Source organism: Vidua macroura, chromosome 5, assembly GCF_024509145.1.
Source record: "Vidua macroura isolate BioBank_ID:100142 chromosome 5, ASM2450914v1, whole genome shotgun sequence".
In the NCBI taxonomy this organism is placed as follows: Eukaryota; Metazoa; Chordata; class Aves; order Passeriformes; family Viduidae; genus Vidua; species Vidua macroura.
In genome coordinates, this window is record NC_071575.1 from 28,410,731 (window position 1) to 28,431,940 (window position 21,210).

A 21,210-nucleotide genomic window follows, 5' to 3' on the forward strand; every position below is an offset into this window, starting at 1 on the left:
GAAGGAAGCTAGACAGGTAAGCCAGCTGTGGTTCAGCCCTCTCTGTGGTGCCTGAAGTGGACTCTAGCACTTGCTGCTACTGATGTAGCAGTGCCATTAATGCTGTGCCACTAATAAGGCATGTGCTGCTGTGTGAGCCATTGTAAGAGCACTGCTTTGTTTTCAAGTGTGGCATCCTTTAACTGTGGCCAGTCCTGCCTCCTCTGTTAAACAGCATTGCAAAAGCTGGTGGAGGTTTGTTCCACTGCTCTCATTCTCTGTAGAATATGTACAGCAGAGAGCTGTTGATCTGAATGGAGCCTAGTGTAAAGATAGGTTCTGCCAGGAGGTGCTGGCAGCTGTAGTTTCCAATGCCCATCTCCTCATCAGGCATCGTGGTAAGTAATCAGATTGGCTGAACAGTTCAGTATGTGGGGTGCAGTTCAGTATGTGGGGTGCTGACCTTGCTTGGAAAGGCTTTGCCTTGATAGGATATCTGTGCCTGGCAGAAAAGTTGGTCTTGGAGAAGCACTCACAAAAGCTTTGCTCTGAGCTCATTTGAAAATCTGGCCCAGACACTTAAAATGTCAAGAGCTGATAATGGTTAAGGGGCAACTTGAGTGGGGAAAGGTGCCACCTCACTTGGAAGTGGTTGAAAGAGTTCTGGATGAGATCCTACCAGACCTTGAGACTCCTGATCCTGAAGATCCCAGAGAGCAGATGGCTTCTGGCTAAGTTCAAGCACATTAAGTTGTGTTTCCAGAAACTTATTGGGGACTCTGGCAACCCACTGTAGAGACTGTTTCAGGGAGCAAGACTTGCTGTTTCTTTGTAAGCAGAATAACTTTAAATAACTAGATGTTCTGTGTTTTAATTGTATTTCCCTTTGGGAATAAAAGTGGTGAAGTGTTTCTGTGATCCTGCTACATTTAAATACTCTGTGCCCCCAGTCTGGCAAATCGTTTAGGCAGACATGTAGGTCACGTGCATGCTTCAATCCACCCATCCGAGTGCTCTGGCTCCCAGTGCAGTACATCATTCCTGCTCTGGCAAGTTTGCAACTGGACTTCACACAGTCAGATTGAAGAGAGTGATATGCTTTGAGCATAGACTTAAAATCAAGCATGTTCTTTGGTGTTCTCATCACAAGTGGTCTCTCACTCACCCATTGTATTCTGTAGAATCATTTTATATTAGCAGCACCCTTGAACATGGATTTTCTCTTCTTAGCCTGCAAGGCCTCTTGCCAAGTGCTTGCTGATAAGCCCTGTCACTGTGAGCAGTTCAGGTGAGATGCTGTCACAGGCTTGGTATTTTCGAAGCATTGTGGATAGGCATGCATGTGTGAATGATTAAATCAACCCATCGGGGTGTCATCTGGAGAGGAACAAATGCTGAGCTTGCTCTATAGGCGGGGGGGGGGAGGATGAGATCCTCCTCTAGTTTTTGCTGAAAGCTTTTCCCCTCTGCAGATGTGCAGCTGCTCTAGTTCTCTGCCAAAAGGCGGCCGTGACTTTCCGAGCTGGGGAACGTGCACACATCTGTTTGCAGAGGAGAGCAGCACAGGGGCTCGGGTCTCCTGTCCCAGGGGATTATGTTCTTGTGATAGATAGTGCTGAGTGTCATGGAGGGAAATGGCAAATTTCACGGGACACTGAGGGGGCACTTCATAAATATGAGTTTGCTTGCCAGTGTCAGCCAAATGCCACCTTTCTAAATTAAAAAGGTAAGAGCTTCCAGAGACTTTTCAGACTATTGGAGATTTCTCTTTAAAAACATTAAGCCTCTGCAGAAGATGTGTGTTTCCTATGTACAAAAATACAATGTGTTTCAGCTGCAAAGGATGCTGTGATCCCAAAGGCTTCACAGAGCTTTTGGGTAAAAGTTGAGTCTTGGGTTATCCAGAGCTCAAGAGTGGCTTACTAGCAAAGGGAAATAAATGCTTCTTACTGAAACTGAGAAGGAAGTCTCTGCACCAGCACATGTAGCACTTCAAAAAATCAACATCTGGCCAAAACTAGACCCTGGAGCATCCTCCATAATATACTGGTCCATGAGAATTTTTTCCTTGAATTCAGAGAGTTTGGGATTAAATAACTGAGAATCTGGTTTTCCCTGCCTTGACATGCTAGGCTGTATGTACAGCAATCCCTAGTCAAATTCTACACGACAATTTGTTACTTTAAAGAAATGTGTAAGCTATTGAGCTTTTTCCAGATGATGTCAGAAGCCCTGATCTATCTGGCTTTTGTTTCTCAGCTTTGTCAAACTCTGAGAGAAGCCTGAGAGGTTTCCTACTGGGAAACCAACACATGGTAACTGTTTTTGCATCAGATTTCTGTCTCTGTCCCTTGAGATTACTGTGAGTGACTCCACGTTGAGGTTTTGCCATAGTGTCACCTCTCACTTAACAATCCTCTGCTTGTGGTGATGAAGGATACTGACAGCTATTGCTGCTTAGTCTGTGCTAACCTTTCCCCATCAGTATCCTCTTGTTTGCACAGCAGGAAACTTTCCTTATAGAATGATTTAGCTTACTCAAATTCAGTGGGAAACCAAGGTTTTTCCCCTGTTAAATTCATAGATTCCTCCACTAGTCAAAGACAATTATGGGTATGTTTCAAGGAAAATTAGGATCACCTCTAAAAGGCACAAATTTCATAAAATGTCAGAATTTGATGAGGTGGTTTTCTGGTTGCTTGGGGTTTTTTAATAACCTATTCTGACATGTAATATATTGCTTCAGTTCCACTTGCTTAATGTTTGTTTGCATGGGGTAAAATAATTTTTCTCATCCAAAGCAATCTGGAAACATTGTCAGAAGCAGAATCTTGGTGTTTTAGAGCAGTGAAGGAATTCAGCTGACCAGCAACCACTGCAGGAATACAAATTCTATCTTTTTCTGTCCTTCAAACAAGTGTTCCCAGATGTCTAACCCAGTCCCTCTTGCCATTCCTATTCAAGGCAGCCTTTCATTAGAATTTTATCATTATTAGTAATTTTATTATTATTACTATTATTTTATTATTAATAGAATAAACTATTAATAACAAAATAATAGTAGACTAGACTGAGTTTGGAAGGGGCCCACAGGTATTATCTTGCCAAGGTGCCTGACCACTTCAGGGCAAAAGTTAAAGTATATTATTAAGGGCATTGACCAAATGCCTTTTACACACTCACAGACATGGAACACTGTCCACCTCTAGGAAATCTGTTCCAATGTTTGGCCACCCTTTTGGTAAAGAAATGCCTCCAAATGTCCAGTCTGAACCTCCCCTGCTGCAGCTTTGAACCATTCCCATGTGTACTATCACTGGGTAGCAGGGAGAAGGGCTGAGCATCTCCCTCTGCACTTCCCCTGCTCAGGAAGCTGTAGAGAGCCATGAAAGGTGTTTTATTTTTACTTCAGGCTCCTGATCAAGATCTGCTTTTTGAAAAATTAAGCCTGAACTTGAGTTTGTTTTCTCTCTGTCTCTTTCTCTCTCTCTTTCTCTCTCCCTGTCTCTCTCCCTTTCTTTCTCTCTCTCTCTATCTCTCTATCTTTCTTTCCCTGGAAACAGGTAATCACCAACCTGTTCTTTTTTTCCTGACACGCTTCAGCACATCAGCTGTTTCACTGTCTCTGTTGCGCATGTAACTTTTTTTTTAACATGTAAACAACGGGGTATTTTTAATGTAGGAGATTTTGGTATGATTTGCTGTGAAATCCTTGTATGCAGAATTAAGCAGAAGAATGTATAATGCACCTTTTCTTAAACAGCAGTTTCACAGAGTCAGCATGAAACACAGTGAGAGGTGTGTGCATGAGGTTACCCAGAAGAACAAGGTGATGTCACTGTCATTGCTCCATTAACGTCAGCTGAGCAATGACTTCAAAGTGAGGTTAGGAGTTTTTTGATGCTTTGGAAGAAATTTTGTGGTATTGGTTTTTCAGTTTCATGATTGAATAAAAAAAATTATAACTAGCTACTTAGAGAAAGGTGGCAGGGTAGCCCCATCTATTTTCTTCTCTCCTTTTTTCCCTTCAATAAAATAAATAGGAAGGAGAGAAAGCCTAAATAGTATTTCAGCTCCTTGTAAAGGGAGAGTTTAACACACACCCCCTCAATTTAGCTAAATTTTGGTAAGTAATGTCATTTCACAGTAAAGAACCTGACTCTTGTAAGCTTCCTTCAGATTACCTCAGATGTTTTCTTGCAAGTTTCTCTCTGTTGGGTTTGGGGTTTTTTGGGGGCATACTGAATTTAGATCAAACTTGGCAAAAATTATTTAAGTTATTCAGAAACCATAAGTAATTTTACTCATCCAGCAACACTTAAATCTGTTTGTGATTCATGCAAATTGAGTTGCTGAGACCATGCAGCTGCATTTCAAGTATGTGAGTGCATCTTGACCAGATAAGTTATTTTCTGGAGCATTTCTGATCAGGTAAGAGAAACAGGCACTTTTACACTGTGATTCAGAGTTTGTGAGATGCTACTTCAGGAGGAGAGAGTACTTTTAGAGCACAAATCACCTCTTGGGAGTATTCTTAGTTTTATATGATAATTATATTTGCAAACACTGTGCATCTCTGATATTCTTTTTTGCTTGGGAAGGCATATAAGCAAAGATAACTTCTTGCTAACCTATTTTCAGGACTGAAATGATTACTCATCATTTTAATATGAATGCAGTGAACCCATTTAGGGAAGATTTTTATTAAGTAGATACTATGCAGTCTGAACATTTGAGTTATTACATGCTGAAGAGATGGGAAGAAGAATGCCTACTTGAATGCCAAACATTTTTCTTACCAACCAAGAAGTAAATCAAGTATAGCATTACTTAAGCTCTTCTTGTTCCTCTTCTAATAGAAGAAAATGTTTGGGGAATTTCGCCCTAAAAGATAAAGTTTAGGTTTAGTTTTCCAGTTATGTCTGTAGGCATTCTCTTTTCAGTAAAGAAAATACAGTTGTTATCAAATATCCATTGTGTTCAACTGCAGATAACTGAGGCAGCATTGGGGAGCTTCTACCTTTGTATAAAGAACGTGGTTCTCGTGAGGAATGTCTAAAAAAATATAATCCAGAAGAGGGGAGATTTTGATTAAATGTTAGGAGGAAATTCCTTATTGTGAGGCTGGTGAGGCACTGCAAGAGGATGCCCCATCCCTGGAAATGTTCAGGGCCAGGCTGGATGGGGCTTTAAGCAGCCTGATCTAGTGAAAGTTGTCCCTGTCCATGGCTGGGGGATTGGAACCAGACGATCCTTAAGGTTCCTTCCAACCCAAAGCCTTCTGTGATCTAACTTGCCTGTTCATAGAGTATTTAATCTGTGGAAAATGTGCATTTGCTGCAATCACCGTCTTCTACAGAGGGAAAAAAACACTTACAGACAGACCTCTTCCCTGAGCCAGATCTTGAAAGCTGAGTGTGTAATGCTGATGCTTTGGGACACTGGGGATGGGAATTTCACAAAGGAACTTGCAAATCACCAGGGTGTTATACTAGGTGGGTCACTCTAGTGCTGGCCCTCTACTGTGGGAGACCTCTTTTCTTGCCCTGCAGGAAACCTTTCTATTCTTTTAACATCACATGAGAACCTGTAAGAGTTGTCCCACCCAAAGAGGTTTTATGGACTTGAGCAGTGGGGGCTGTGCTTGTGTTTCTGTAGGTACCTCTGTGTTGGGGCTGAGCAGAAACGAGGTGAATGTGGAGGGTGAAATGGAAGCCACACCATAATCACTGCAGTCACCTTCAGTGCAGCTGGGATTTCCCCTTGCAGTGGACTGGAAATGGCATCTTTATGAGCATTTAAGATGAAAGGAGATGATGTTTATTGAATAGTTCAGGGGACAGGGCTTCTGCAAAGGGTTTAACTCCAGAAGATTCCTACTTTGATATTTTGTTCTGGGTTCTGTAAAACTTGCCCTTGTGAAAGGCAGTCAGTGCTTTGCAGTAATGAGTTTTTCCTGTGCACAATAAACAGTATCAGAACCCAGTCCAGCACAACATCCAAGCATCTTGGATGGAGTATGCCCTAGTGGTTACCTGGGAATACAAAACTTGGATGCACATTCTCTGTGTTGGAAGCTTATGTACAAATAGCTCTGCTTCAGTTGTGAGATAAGGGCTGATGGAGACAATTGTACATGGGGGCTCTGCTTTTGCTCCATTATCCAGCAGTGTGATGTATGTGAAAGAAAGTAAACAATGGAAATTAAAGTCCTTTATGCTTTAGCACATCCCTTGGAAGAGAGTAGTGAACAATATGTGCTTGTTTGATAACTCTCCAGTTTCTAGGTTTTCTGCTGCAAGAAGCCCAAAGGAACAGTTCAGCAAAGGAAAAAAAAACAAATCTCCCAAATAAATACTTTCAGTATTTCTCACTTTTCTTTAGTTGGTTGGTTGGTTAGTTTTTCGTTTAGTTATGAAATAACTTTAAGCTTTTCAAAAAATTGCACCCTGATCTCTCTGAAAGTGGAATGAACATGGGAAGAAAATATTTTCCTTTTCTAATAATGAAAATTTACAGCACTCATCAGTATCTGCCAAGGCAGCATTATTGGTGGATTCATGGCCTCCCTAATAGCTTCCATGGAGCTGTTGAAGTTCGTTAGGCACTGTAGAATGACTAGGGACAAAAGACTGTGGAAATGTGTTAGAGATAGCATAATTATATGTCTTGTTTTGGCAGCTATTTTTTACTGCTTCCTTGCTGATCAGTCGGAGGAAGGCAAAAGAATATTACTTGGGGAGGAAAATGTCTAGTAATAATGTTTTGAAAGATACTTTTTGTTGTTATTTTCCACAGAGAAAATAAGAATGATTACTCACTTTTACAGTAATTCATGATCTGTTATCATAGGATAATTCAGATTTGGAGGGATTACGGGAAGCCTGTACTCCAGCCTCCTCCTCAAATAGGTTTCAGGTCTGAGCTCAGATTGCTCAGGGCTTTGGTTGGGTCTTGAAAACCTCCAGTACTGGAGACAGCAGGGCTATTCCAGAGCTCTGCTTTCCTCATAGTGAAAAAAGCTCTTTTATCCCCATAGCGAAAAAAAGACTTTTCCTTATATCAAGTCTCTGTGTTCCCTCTCATCTTGTCTCTCATCCCACCAAGAGAAAAACAGCCAAGGAATTTGCTTCAGCTCACACACTGTGCTACACCAGTGGTTTTGTTTTTATGAGAAAAAAAAAAAAGAAGATTAAAAAGTCACAACAGAATGTGGAAACCAGTGTCATGTCTCTGAAAGGGACGGAGCACACAGGTGTCAGTTCAGGTCTGGCCTGGACGTGCTTAGGTTTACAGCATTGCTATGTCAGTCTGTCCTCCAAGCTGCCAGATGTGAGGAAGCTCTTTAGACATATGTAGAGTAATTATTTCTTCTGGAAGTTCCCTTTTCAGGGCTGTGATCTGTTATCTGAGACATCTCCCACATTAGCAAGCTCTGCCAGCCCTGTGGAGTTGGATCTGGCGCCTGGTGAGCAGCAGAGTTTGCGTAGGTGCACGAAGGTGCAGAGAAATGTGCTCTTGATTTTCTCAGCCATACCCAGACCTGTCTCCTGTTGCAGTCAGCAAAAGAGGAATGTGTGCTTACAATGCTTTGAAAATGTTAGCTGCTTCTACAGTCACAGAATCATTTAGATTGGCAGAGACCTCCAAGATCATGGAGTCCCACCACTAACCTAAAGCTGCCAAGTCAGCCACCACACCATGACCCTAAGCGCCACGTGAATACAATGTGAAGCTAATTCAGTCAAAGCTGGGACTTATTTGGGAGTTAAAATAAGGAGATGGAATTGCAAGTGCAAGTGCAAGCCTAGTAGGAATGTTTGTTTAAAAAAAAAATGTGATCCTCGATTGTGAAAATGGGTCTTAAACTTCAAAGTCATGTAGTCACTTTTGAAAATTTTGCCCTTCTCTATTTTATTTCTTTCTGTCCCTGGGGTTTTTCTAGCACAAAAAGTGGCAGAAGAATGTGCCACCAAGCCATCATGATATTTTACCAGCATTTTTGCCTGACAGTACCAGGAGATCAGATCTTTTCTCACCTCTCTTACAAAGTTTTATGATCAGAAGCTCTACTGGAGCCCTGGGGCAGAGTGTATGGATGGTTACCTGCAACACCCTCCTCCTTATGCTCTGCCCTTTGCTGGGGTTCTGCTGGGGCTGGGAAGCCTTGGAAGAACAAAGGGTCGTTCCTCGCATTGTTTTGTGCTCAGGTTGCCAAATTCCTGGTTATGGAGAGGGTGTGGGCGGACAGGCAACACAGTGATGTGAGTTGATTTTTCTCTCTGTGTTGCTTTCTTGTCCGGGCTGCCAGTGCTGGGAAACCCTTGTGCTGGTTTCCGTCACCCTCTGAACCCTCTCCTGTGCCCGGGATCACCCTGCGAGGGAGAAAGTATCAAACTGCACGTGAAAGGGTGGAGGAGGAAGAGCGATTTTTCCCTAGGATTTGGGGGTTTTGGTAGGGCTTTTTTCCTCGCTTTTATTGGCCGTGAGTGCAATGACCGCTTAACCACAGGGACCGGGCCGGTTCCCTCCCCCACGCTTCCTCTCCCTGGCAAAGCAAAGTTGCTCAGATTTCCTCCCAGCACGGGCGGATGGCTGCTCTCAGCTACATTCCTCTCCATACAAAAAGAAAGGAAAAACTGCTCTCTGCACGGGCAGATGGCCGACTGTTTCCTGGCAGCTCTGCTCCACTGTCCCTTTTCCCATTGTCCCGACACAAACACATGCACACATGCACGCACACACCCACCGAGAGCGGCTTTCCTCCTGGAAAAATAAATAAATGCCAGCCTTCCTTGCAGAGGTTTCTTCCTCCTTGGAGCTGTGTGAGCTTCCTCCTCATGATGGCCAAATCCTGGGCAGCTCACATGCTGCCTGGCCCTGCTCTCCACTCAGGAAGGCTGAGCGAGGGGATGATGTGCTAGGCTGTGGTTGGAAGGTTTCCATAAAGAATAAGGTTTGCCATAAACAGGTTCTGCCTTTGTGATGGCCTAGATATGTGGGAGAGCGAGGGTAGGAGCAAGGAGGAGGTTGAAGGAGACAGGGAACTGAAAAGCAATCTGTGGGTGACTCTTTGCTTGAGCTCAGAAGGTGATGCTTGATGGAGACAGACTGTAGTGGAAGGTCAAGGACTTGGGGTGGGTACAGGAATGGCTTATGGAGCATGCAGATGGTGCCCCAAGGTTGTGGTGATGGATGCTTCAGGAAGCTGTGTGCTAAATCCTCATCAGGAGGGACAAGAGTCAGCATCCTGCAGGGTGAAGGCCACCAAAGGAGAGATTTGCTGAGGCTCCATTTGTCTCCCTGATGATAACTTATTTTGGAAGAAGTTGGGGATCTTCATTTCAATGCTCTCATTTCCTTTCTGAACGTGAGACAATTTGTCTTCCTGCCAGGAAACTCTTTGCAGAGTTGCTCCTCGAAGGGACCTCTTTGGGTCCCATTTATGTTAGAATAGCAGAGATTATCTCACCACATCAAAAATGAATTCCAGTGTGGTTCATGAGCTGAACACTATTTTTTAGTGACAGGTTGTTTCCTATGCTGTCAAATGTTTGTGTTTCTTATAAGCATAATAACCCTGAATTCTTTCCAATTCTTTTACACTGGAAGTGATTTACTGGTGTAGTAGGACTGGTATGTTTGTAACACAGCACTCCAGTTAAAGGAGGGAAAAGCACCTCCATGAGCTAGCTGCACTGGTAGAAATGAGTATTTGCCAATTTCTTTTTGACTTTGTTGGGACCTGAAGCCAGTTCCACTGCATCTGGTGGAATCCTGTCTCTCTGAGTGGCTGATAGACGATTCTGCTGGCAGATGTGTGCTTGTGTGAATCTGGTCCATATTTATTTTGTTTTATTCTGTATTGACCACAGTCGTCTTCTCTGTGGGTAGTTTCAAAGCCAAACAAACCAGGTATGGATCACCATCTCCACTGATGTAGTTTGCAGGCAAGGACACACCACCAGTGTCTTCTTCAGCCTTGACTTCAAGTAACTGAATTTTCATTTATTAGGTTGCAAAGCAAAAGCAAATATTATCACCCCATCAAAGGGGATGAGCAACACCACTGTGTGCACACAAACGCTCACACAGGACCTTAAACACAGGGAGATGATCTAGTAATGCCAGGAGCTGCCCCAGAAGGAGTGTTCTCTACTCTTGCCCTCACTTCCCAGGGTCTTGGTTTCCTCATCTGTAATTACAGGGTTTTTTCAATATTTTTTTCATTACTTCCTTGTAGAAAACATAGCCTGAAACACATAATTCCATTAAGTATTGCAATCATTTTAGCAGCCAGATTGGAAAATACTGAATCATTCTCTTCCTTTCCATGTGAATTTTTTCTTACTGTTTGTTAAGCTACTTGCAGAAGTTAAGACTCATCATGTCTCTAAGCAGTCATACAAACCATACTTGCCACCAGATAAAAAACAGTATTTACCTTCTATGCATGCAGGACTAAATCTGTGACTGGGGGCAGTGCGTTAGAAAAAGAGTGTTTGTGGGTTTTTTGACAGGGTCGTGAAACATCCCACCACGAACCCTGAAAATGCTGTGTTTTTCAGCTGAGGGTGTGTCTGCCTGAAGGAAACTGAAGAAATGTTGAATACCCTTTGAGTTGTTTTTTTTTTTTTTTTTCTGTTTGTTATGTGTTTAGAGGGAGGAACAAAGAGAAAATAAAACAATGGGAAATGTGGGATAAGCTTAATAATAGTGGGTGCAACGAGTCCCACCTTTAACAGAAGACAATTCATATTGTGAGATACTGTTTTTGATTACTGTCTTCAGGTCAAGATTTTATTTTTGTTTCAGTCTGCACTTTCCCATGCTGAGCATTGCCTCTGGCTCAATTACTTTTGAAAGCCTTCAGCCAAAATGGTTCAGCTGTTTTATCGTGGAGCCTGGGGAGAAAATTGTTGCTGCTTCCCCTGTGTTTGAAAAGAAAATCAGGCTTTCTTTTGCAAAAACTTACATTCTGCTTTGAAACAGGAGTGCTGTTTGGATCAGGAATTTGTCCTTTCCCATTCCTGAGTCATCTCTACCCTAACTTTTCCAGGGCTCTGTGGGAAGAAAGTTTCAGCTGGCACATTGTCAGCAGAGGTTTTTAGAGCTACCTTGATACCAGATGTGCTGTCCTTCCAGCTCCTGGTGTCAGGCAGGTGATGCTGATGATATCCCTGTGGAGCTTGACCTACAACCTTCAGCAAATGGTTGGAGGAGGGAAATAATGGACAAGAGGTGAGAGTAGTTTCTCAAGGGTCCATCTGCTTTACTACAGAATACGGATAGTCTTAGGTTGAAGTTGAGACTTGGAGCAACCCCTGATATTGCCCACAGCAGGTCCTGCTGGCTCCTTCTTCTCATTGCTGAGGGTTAACTTTACAAGCAGAGTCTTGTTGCCAGCCCTGGCAAGAGGGCTTGGAATTCAATGATCTTCAAGGCCCCTTCCAGCCCAAATCATTCTATGATTCCTTCCATGTGTTTCAGTGCTCATTAGGTTTTCCCAGACAGGTGACTGATGTTGCTATCTGAGCAGAAAACTTTGTGTTTCCCCCGCCTTTTATTTCTTTGCAGGTTTAGGGAGTTGAACCAGGCAGCTTGTGAGCCCGTCCTAGCTTGAAAGGGCTTTACAAGAATTGGAGCTGATATAAAGCAAGAGCAGGAGGAAAAAAGGGAGGAAAAAAGTCAGCACACCCTTAGTCAATGGCAACCATCAGATGTGATCAGGCATGTCTTTTACCAAGGGCAGGGATGGGACTACCTTGCTGGCAGCCAAGGGAGGAGCAGGGCAGGCCCTTGAACCATGTAATCCTTTCAGTCAGGTTAAAGACATACAAGCAAGCAGAGTTTGTTCTGTGTGCTTAGAGAGGGAGAAGGTCAGGAGACTAAATTATATCATAAAATTAAAGACATATCCTAACACCTAGCCCAGCTTTGCTGGACACAGCCAGTTCCTGCATTCCTCACATTGCAGCCTTGTTCCCCTGACGTGGGGTGTTGCACAAAGGCAGAGGTTGTGGTACATCAATTCTACTCAGGGTTTTTGAAAATACAGTTTATTTTGACACATGGGATTCTCCTGACCCCCCTTGTAAGCCCTGTGGTGTAAGATATGATAGATAAAAGGGAAAAGTTGGGACAGAGTGGGATGAGGGGAGTAGGAGGCTGTGTGGGATCTGGCTCTAAACGATGCTGTAGGAGCATGTCACTTTCCAGTTGTTGGTCCTTTATCAATATGTTTTGCATAAGTTTATCCTGCTTTTTTTCTCTTTAACAAATGACTAGGCCCTGATTATCTAGAATTATCTACAATTAGGATCCCATTACGAGGGTGATGAACTGAGCAATCCTGCTGTTGGTGTCTTCAGTCTTCACGAGATTCACATAGCCAGGACAGTCAGTGTCTGCAAAGAGGTCACCTTGCCCTCAACTGACTGTGCCCAGCACAGGATGGCAGAGTAGCTGAGCTGGGAAGGCCCCTCTGGAGGTGGCAAGTACAGCCCCCTGCTCAGAGTGTGGTCATGTAGAGCAGCCTGTTCGGGATGTTGTCCAGTTGGGTACTGGGTATCTCCAAGGGCAGAGCCTCCACCATCTCTCTGGTCTTGGTCACCCTCTTGTAAAAAGGTTTTTCCTCATGAGTGAGCTGATTGGTCCTATCTGAGAAGCCCTGCTGTTGTGGTGGCCCATCTGCAGGACTGACCAGGAGAGGAAATAAATGGACTTTGTGTAAGTTGTCTGAGGATAAGCTGTTTGGGCTGTCAGCTGGGGAAGGCTCATGGCATGTCTTGTGGAGCTCAACTTAGAGAAAACCCATGCCTTGCTGCTGGGTTGGTGTTGGGCACCTCGAGTCGTGGACTCCTCTACGGTAAGCATCTTGTTTCACCAAGGGAGCCTCTCTTGGGTCCTGGTATCCTTCTCAGCTCTGGCTGCATCCCTGCTTGGCTCGTGTCCTCCCTGCTGAGCAGGGGCTCGCTCCCTGAGGTTACACTCTGCCAGTGTCCTCAGGAAGGCAGCGTGTTGGTGCCGGGAACGTGGACACTGCCTGGTGCTGGGGCTGTGCATGGGGGCCCGCGCTGTGGCTGTGTGTGTGAGCACAGGCACGCATCCTCATGCCTGCTCCTTCCCCCAAAGGAAAACAGGCTCCAAACAGAGCAAGGGCTGGGGGAGGGAGCCTTGAAGGCTTTAACTGTTCGTTTCCCCTTACTCATGTTTTTCCTGTTAGTGTTTTGTCTTCTTGGCATCCTTCCTGTTCTTTATATGTGTATATATGTTATATATTGTTGCCTCCTTGTTGCTGTCTTTATGCTGCACCCTTTGTTGTGTAAAGCACTGCAGCAGGAATACGTGACTTGTAGGCTTTGGCTAGTCAGAGTTATTCAGGTTTTGAGCACCAAGGAGATACACAGCAAGGCCTTTTTTCTTCTTGGAGGAGAGTTGGACCAACTGCAGGTTGCTTCTGTTGCTGTGAAGCCTTGCTGTTCATACGCACCAGCAGTGTGGCTAGCATCCACTTGTGGACGTGGATGAAACTTTTGGGAGGTTCAGAGTAAACAGAGCAAAGGAAACCTTGAGATATGGCCTCCGGCGGGCAGCAAGGGTAATGCCCATCCCCAAACCACCTTCGAGGTGTGCTTGGTTTGTTCCCCACAAACAAAACTGCAAAGAAGGGAGGCCTGGGAGGTTTGCTGCCATTGCTGCCTGACCTCAGAGACAAGACCCCCCCTGTGTGACCTATGTACTGTCCGTGTGTTTTTTTGATAATATGGACTGCAGGGCCTTTGCGCTCCCCTGGCTTTTGTCATCATCTGGTGGCTGCACCAAGTGCAGTGGGCAAAGCTGGTGTCTTGCTCTCCCTGGAGGTGTTCTCCTGGAAGCCTTCTCTGCCCTTTGAGGGTGGGAGTGTGCCTCTTTTTTATTCACTGGTTGCTCTGGAAACATCTCAGAGTATCCCATGCCCTGAACCAGATGTGCATACTCCAAAGCGTTTGGATTGGAAGTGGGGAAGAGGGCACTGGGGAAGGGGAGTGGGAGGAAAACTTAAATTAGAAGAAAGCCAAACAGCTATTGCTGGAGACAGATGATTACAGCTCATGTCAAGGCTGCTTCCTGCATGCCAATGATAGATCAGTAAACAAACGCCTCTCTGCGAACACAAAGCAGGCAGGAACTCTGTTTGGAAGAGAGAGGTCGGGCTAGGTCTCCCTTCACTTGGTAGCAGGAAGCCCCTATCACATGGCCCTGGGAATTGTGAGGCCGGGTGCATGTGGGAGATACGACAAGAGGATTCTGCTGGGAGACTTCACATCCTTCCCAGGGTCCAGCCAACAGGTTTGAGAGCTCCCTCCCCTCCCTCTTTCCTCCTGCCTCCTCCCCTGTCCTTCCTTTCCCAGTTTAATTTTGAAACACTATCAGATGACTGCTTTGTTCTCCCAAACAATGGCAGGGAATAAATTGCAGTGACAAGGTTCTCCAAATGGGGCTCAGTATCTTCTCTCCCCTTTCATGGCCTTGATGTCCTGCTCCAGGATGTACGGGCCAGGTGCAGCAGCCTCAGGCTTGGGTTCTGTGGGGCTGTGCCTCCCATTGCTGGTAGAAAGTTCTTGTGTGGTTTTTAGAGAAAGCAGCAATCTGTCAAGAAGTACCAGCTTGATGGGTGTGTGTATGTCCTTCTTGGGTCTCCTGCTAATGGAACTCAGCCCTGCTTGTTTCCTCTAGGCAGTTTGTAGGGCCCTGGTCACATTGCGCATGAGGCAGGAAAGCAAAACATTTCAAATAACACTTCTCAGCCTCTGGAAGGTCTCACTTCCCCAGCCTTACACACATTCTTTTGTGCTCTCTCCCCACTGCCCTCCATCTTCCCCTCCTGTGCACAGAACCTCATTACTTCCCTTGTAGCAGACTGGGTTTGGGCCCAGACTGGGTTTGCTGGGCCCCTTCCATGTGCTGCTTTGTCAGAAACTCTCAGTGAGCTGTAGCAGGTCACAGAGATGCTCCAAAGGGCTTGAGCCAGCACATAGGGTAGTGTGTAGTTGATTGTAGGAGAGATGTGGGCAGTCAGGAAGGACAAGAGTTCCCTTTGCCCTTCACAATGAACTGTCATGTTAGCTCTGGGTGCCTTGTGGAGCCAAAACTTGGAAAACAAAAGTAGATATTCTCTGTCTGCTGGAGGCAATTTTCCATCATTGGCATCACAGTTCCTCTGGTCAGGTGTTGGCAATGCCTGTGGGTCAGACCTGCAAGTTATTTCTAGTGATCTTATTATTGGAAGAGATCATAGGACCTCTGAAGCTCACCTGGGCTTGTGCTTGGCCTCTAGAAATTATTTGATTGTTGGACTTATTGAGAGGTACCTTATTATTTTCTGCTGTTTTATTCCAGAGGTGACTCTTTTCCCCCTCATGTGTCTTCTGACATGTTTGGATAAATATTTACTCTTTTGGGCAGAACCAGCTAACATGCTGCAGTGATCCTCTAGGTGATGCTGAGGGCACCATGTGTGCCCTGCTGCTCAGAGGGAAGGCACAGCTGCCCATGTATCTCCTAGGGATGACTTCACTTCCTAAGCAGTGTGTGTTCTTAGTGGGGGTGTCAGTAGGTACCTGGCTGTTGTCACAGCTTTGGAAGCTCCAGGACCACTCTTTAATCTGCCTAGCATGAGTGTGTTGCTTTGGTTACTCCAGCCACACTTGTGCCTGGAAGGGACAGATGTCTCTCTGCCCTTGGTTCCAAGTCATGCTCATCTGCTGCGCGCAGTGGTGCTCCTTTCCCATGAGACTCTTGCAGCACTCAGCAGCTGCTTTGTGCCTCACTTCTGCAAATCAGGGCTGATGGAGTCTGTCCCATCCACCACAGATGAAGAAACAAGTGCACCTCTTACTCTGTATCATCTCCTTTTGGCTTGCCAGGGAGCTGACTGTGCCGAGCATCAGCACACATCTGCTGGTACCCAGATGTTCATTTTCAAGGCAGGGTTTGCTCGCAGGCTGTTGGAAAAGGCTGAGAGATGGAGGTTCCTGATGGGGTAACTGGGTGATCTCATGAAGACAGAGGAGTGCATCCCCAGTGAGCATTCGATGTTTCAGCAGAGTCATGAGGATTGTGTGTGTGGACAGAAGAAATGTTGTATTTCTCACCACTAAAGGCAGAGACAGGAGCTGCAAGGCACCGAATGAGTGCTGAGTGAAGAGACTGTCCCTGCTCAAGGGACGTTGTAAGCCAAGTGCAAAGCAGACTCTGTTGCAGCTTTGCAAGAATCTGCTTTGGCTGCCTGGGTGAGTCATTCTTTGGCCACAAGTATGGTTAATTTTTCGTTATTTTCAATCCATAACAGTTAAGGACGGATGAATAGATTTTGGTCCTTGGGCTGGTAAATTTTCTTGACAGTGTTGCAAGGCTGCTCTGTGTCTAGAAGTGAAGTGGGTGCTTGTTCCAGTTACTAATGAGGGAGAGAAGCCAAGGGGGTTTATTGTCTGGGAAAAGAGAGTCTGCTAAATGGTTAGCAGTGAGCTGCCCCGAGTGTGTACACATTGAGTTGACCCAGAGTTCACTCCTCGCCTCAGGAACATTGCCAATATGGAATAAAAGGAGGGAGAGAAAACTGAACAAACAAAACTGATTTCCCCCCCCCCCCCGCCCCCCTTTTCCTTTCTCTGCCCTAAAGCTTGAACAGTGGAAATGAGAGATCCTTTTGTTCTTTACTGTTTCTGGTGTGGTGGGCTATATGTTTCTTTAATGACAAGAGACACTTGGTCTTGTCAAATGCTAGGTATGGCAGGGCAGCCTCTGGCAGACCAGCTGGTGGGAGATATCTGAGAGACTTTTCCAAGTATTGCCTACAAGATGGTGAGCCTGTCGTCATTGCAATGTTTTAGAGCAGGCAGACCACCCTGATAAGTGAGCAGAGATGGTGCTGCAGAATAACAGAGTAATTCTTCTTGTTTCTATTTAACAAAAAAGAACATTGCAGCATGATAAAATGGAGGTGGAGTCTGTTGCATTGACTGGGTAGCAGTGGCACTCAAAGAGAGGGACAGTCATTCCAAGAGTGCTAGAAATCATGAGGCAAACAGAATTACTCATTTTTGTGAATGATTTATCTTATCCCCACAAGGAGTTGTCCTCTGAAATGAGATCAGTAGCAGGCTAACATGGCCCACCAGAGAGAAGACCAGTGGCTGCAGTGCAGTGTCTCTTCAGGCTAAAATGTTTTCTTATCCCAAGCTTTGAATGTTGTGACAGTGTTGTATGCCCAGCAGCCACTTCAGACTTGTGGCCTTAACACAGATTTTTATAAAATTGGTTTTGGTTTAGTCTTCTGCAAGGGGAAGAAAACTCTTAAATCTGGTGAGATTTTGACAGCAATAAAAGCCTTCTTAAAGTGTTCTCCATATTTAATTCAAGGTGCAGCAATTGATGCTGAGTCAAAGACAATTTTTGCCCTCAAAAACTATCAACTCCTCACTGGGCTTCTGAGAGGTGTTGCTGTCACCCCTCTTCCCGGGGAGGAAGCCTGGGCTGTCCTCAGGCAGCTGTCATGTCTTGCTTCAGCTCCTCTCCTGGATTTCAAGGAGAAACATGTGTGTGTGTAGAAGGAAAAGAGGATGCTGAGCAGAGAGCAATGCTTCTTCCTTGTGTCTGTCTGCAGGTGACCTGCTGCCCTGCTGTGTGCTGACATGATGACAGGAAGCAAGGCGGCTGATGTGAGCAAGTCTGGGGGTGCTATCTGCAAGTCTGGTGAGAGGTGAGAGCTTTCCATGTTCCAGTGCCAGTGTGCTTTGCTTGTGTTTATTATCCCAAACACAACGAAAACCAAAGGAATGAAACCTTCTCTCTGCTGGGAACTGTCCCTCTCTCCTCCACATTAAAACACACCCCATAGGTCCCATCTTGGAATTCTGTATATTAAATCATCCAGTCAGACTTCTAATATTCCAGACTCACAATGCTGGAAAAGGTCTGTCCCAAGGCAAGACCACTTGTGCTGATGATATCTCTGTCAATGTTTGCCCTGCCTGCACTTGAAGTATTTAACCCTGAAGACTCCTCAGAGGAGCCCCACTGTCCCTACCTATTGCAGGGTGGCTTCTGCTTTGAGGCCACCATGGCACTGTGATATCCAGCTTGGGAAAGACCGTGGTGTTCATGGCACCAGCTCTTAACCAAAGCACAGTGTCACTTCCACAGCCAGGAGTTAAATATCTGTGAGGCTGAGGAAGAACAGGTGTGGCTCAGGTCCCATTTCCTCTCAGAAATCTGTCCCAGACTTACTTTGCACTACAACTGAGTTTGCAATGGCTGCCAGCACTGCTGAGGTCCAGGACAAAGCTCCAGGCCTGACAGCACACAGGGTATCCCCACAGATGCTCTTGCAAGACTGCAAAGTTCTGGAAGAGGCACAATTGACACGTTTAAATTAATGGTGCAATTTCCCAAGTAGAATCTAAATGTTGGGATTGTGGTTAAATGGGACTGATTATATGGGTTTGCATCCCAGTAATTACCTTTTGTTGTTTGATGCACTTTCCCAAGCCCAGGCAAACCTCAAAGACATGGCCAAGTGCTTCAGTTCAGAAATGTTTTGTGTTGGAATAACTGCCTGTTCAGCAGGATATTGACAAAATATCACAGTATTGATACTGTGTTATCACACACTTGGAAATCTCTAGACTAAGTATATTTGGAATTTTTGTTGCACTTTGGACCCAAGCAGTGAAGATGCTTCATCTGAGAATGTTGAATCTGGTTTCTGGGTGCTGTGGGAGCGTGCCTGAGTGCATGGTGGGGCTAAGTGCACATGTAGACTGGGATGGTAGAGCCCATAGAAATGAAATAATAAAAGTGCAGTCTTTGGGCGTCAATATGCATTTGGGGACTATTAGGATGGACTGAAAGAGATTCTCTGAGCGGGCACTACAGGAATGCCAGCTGCTTTCTCCTCTGTGTAACAGCAGTAATTTTGCTGTTTGCAGGTGGTCCATTTTGCATTTGTTTGCTTAATGCCTGATGGTGTCCAAAGCTCTGCTGCACTTCTGCACACACACACACATGCACATTGGTGGAGCTCTTATTGGCATCAGCATGTCTGATGTACAAAAAATAGCTCTCTAACCTGCAGCCTACTTCTTCCACAGAGAAAGGCTTCGTTTCCAACCTCATCTTGGTTTTAATGAGAGAAGGGCAGTATGTTCTGGCTAGAAGGACCTTTCCCTGAGCATCCTCCCCTCTAAGCCCATGTCATGTGCTTGGTTTGAGCATCCTCTGCCATCAGCTTTATGAGTAAAGCTTGAGGAGCTGATGAACTAAACCAGGGATGGGCAATGGCAGTGAATGTTTCTTTCCTTTTTGCCTTTGATATGCAGGATCAAGCTTGCAGATAAAAACAATACAGCAGCTGTGAAGGAATTAAAAAAACCTTTGTGTGGATTTTTGAGTGAGAAATGTTCTGAAGGTTCCTCTGTTGCCCTGGGTTTAACACCTGAAGCTGAACCAGTTTCTTCTGTGGTGAAGAACCCACTTGGAGCCTTGGAGAACTTGATGCTGGATCCAAGGCTCGACTGCTTTCAGCAGAACATGCTTAGTCCTAAAATGATCATCAGTGACCCATCTGTGGATCTGAATGTCAAAGAAAACAATAAAATCATCAGGAGACAGATAGGAGGCACTCAGAATATACGGTCACCTGGAAAAATTGGCTTGAGGAATAAGTCCTTCAGCATCAAGGACAAAATTTCAGAATGGGAAGGGAAAAAGGAAACGCAGTCTGCTCCTCGCAGAGAGGAGGAGCCAGGAGTTAAAGAGGAACACAGGATGCCTTGTGTAACTGAGAAGATGAGTGGGGAAGCACTGGTGACTCGGAAAGCAGAGACCAAGAAACTTCAGAGCTGGGAACTGGAGTGCAAAGGGGCAGGCAAAGAGAATGAGCGGAAAGCAGGAACTCAGAAAGGCACAGGGCAAGCAGCAGAGCGAAAAGGGGAAGCGCAGAAGGATGAGGAAATGGAGTTCAGCCCTGGAAAATGCAAGGAGGTGAAAGGTGGGAAGTGGGAGGTCCAGAAGGAGAACCTTTCAGTGCTTAGTCAGGTCAAGAAGCTAGAGCAGGCTTTGAAAGATGGTTCAGCAGAGCTGCAGCCACAGTTGCCTGGTACTTACTATTCCCCACAGTGCTTGCAGGAGAAGGCAGCACAAGGACACACCATTCCCGAGGGCCATGAGAATGTATGTGGGGCTGAGCTCAACAAAAGGCTTCTTGGCATGGACTCTGACATCAGTGAGCCAATTTTTGGGACTCTAGAAGAGATTAGAACTTCTCATGTGAAATCCAAGCACTGCACGGTGGAGAATGTGTACACAGAGCCAGGAGTGCCAAAGAAGCCCTTCATCAACCCACTGCCCAAGCCTCGGCGGACTTTCAAACATGAAGGGGAAGAGGACTGGGTGCCAGCAGTTAGGAATAAAAGAAACTTACCCCCTCTGCCATCCATTCCTCCCCCTCCTCTGCCCTCCTCTCCTCCTCCATCAGCTGTCAGCAGGAGGCTCTGGAGCGGGAAGCACAAGAGCAACGCTGACCACAGGTACTGGGGCTGTGTTTCACGAAGCTGTTGGTCTTCATGGTGGAGTGCCACCTTCCCATCTTTCTCGAGAGAGAGCCAAATCTTCCCTTTTTGCTCAGAATCTCCAGCATGATCAGCACTCAGTCATGTCTCCGAGAATGTAGGAGTGGGCAGCACACTCCACAGGGTGACTGTGGAGGGATAAGTCATGGCAGATTTAAGGTCACTGTATTACATGGCTTAACCTTCAAGCCCAAAATTGAGGCATTTGAGGTTTTGTTTTGGTTTTCTTAGGAGAAACTCTACTTAATTACAAGATGACCACAGCTGGTCTGGAACAGTGTTTGGAATGATAATCTCTCGTCTCTACTGGAGCATTTTCACTGTCCATAGTAAACCTCAGTGAATCTGATGTGTATGTATTCTTCTGGAGTGTTTGCTTGCCTTTTATCCCCTCCCACATGATTGTCACACATTTTTGGGGTGTGGAATATAAAATACACAGCTTTTCTAATGCCCTTTGGATAAATTGTCACTTAAAAGTTTCTGTCTCTGTTGTAGAAAGGAAATCAAAACTTGCTAGATTTGCTCACTTTTAGCCTTCCATTCTGCAAGCAAGATTTTTTTTTCTCTGCTGGTCAGAGAGCTGATTTTGGGGCCCTCTTACACTTTCCGTGGGTGA

General features: G+C 45.3%; 1 protein-coding gene across 1 annotated transcript in view; it reads left to right on the forward strand.

The window, feature by feature from the left end:
* Positions 1–21,210, forward strand: part of DENND2A (DENN domain containing 2A) — a 57,148-nt gene that overhangs the window by 5,132 nt on the left and 30,806 nt on the right. The window contains exons 2-3 of the mRNA XM_053978002.1: positions 17,627–17,722; positions 19,341–20,549. Of these exons, the coding sequence (XP_053833977.1) occupies positions 17,655–17,722; positions 19,341–20,549 (1,277 nt within the window). The 5' untranslated portion in view covers positions 17,627–17,654. The remainder of the gene's footprint in view (positions 1–17,626; positions 17,723–19,340; positions 20,550–21,210) is intronic.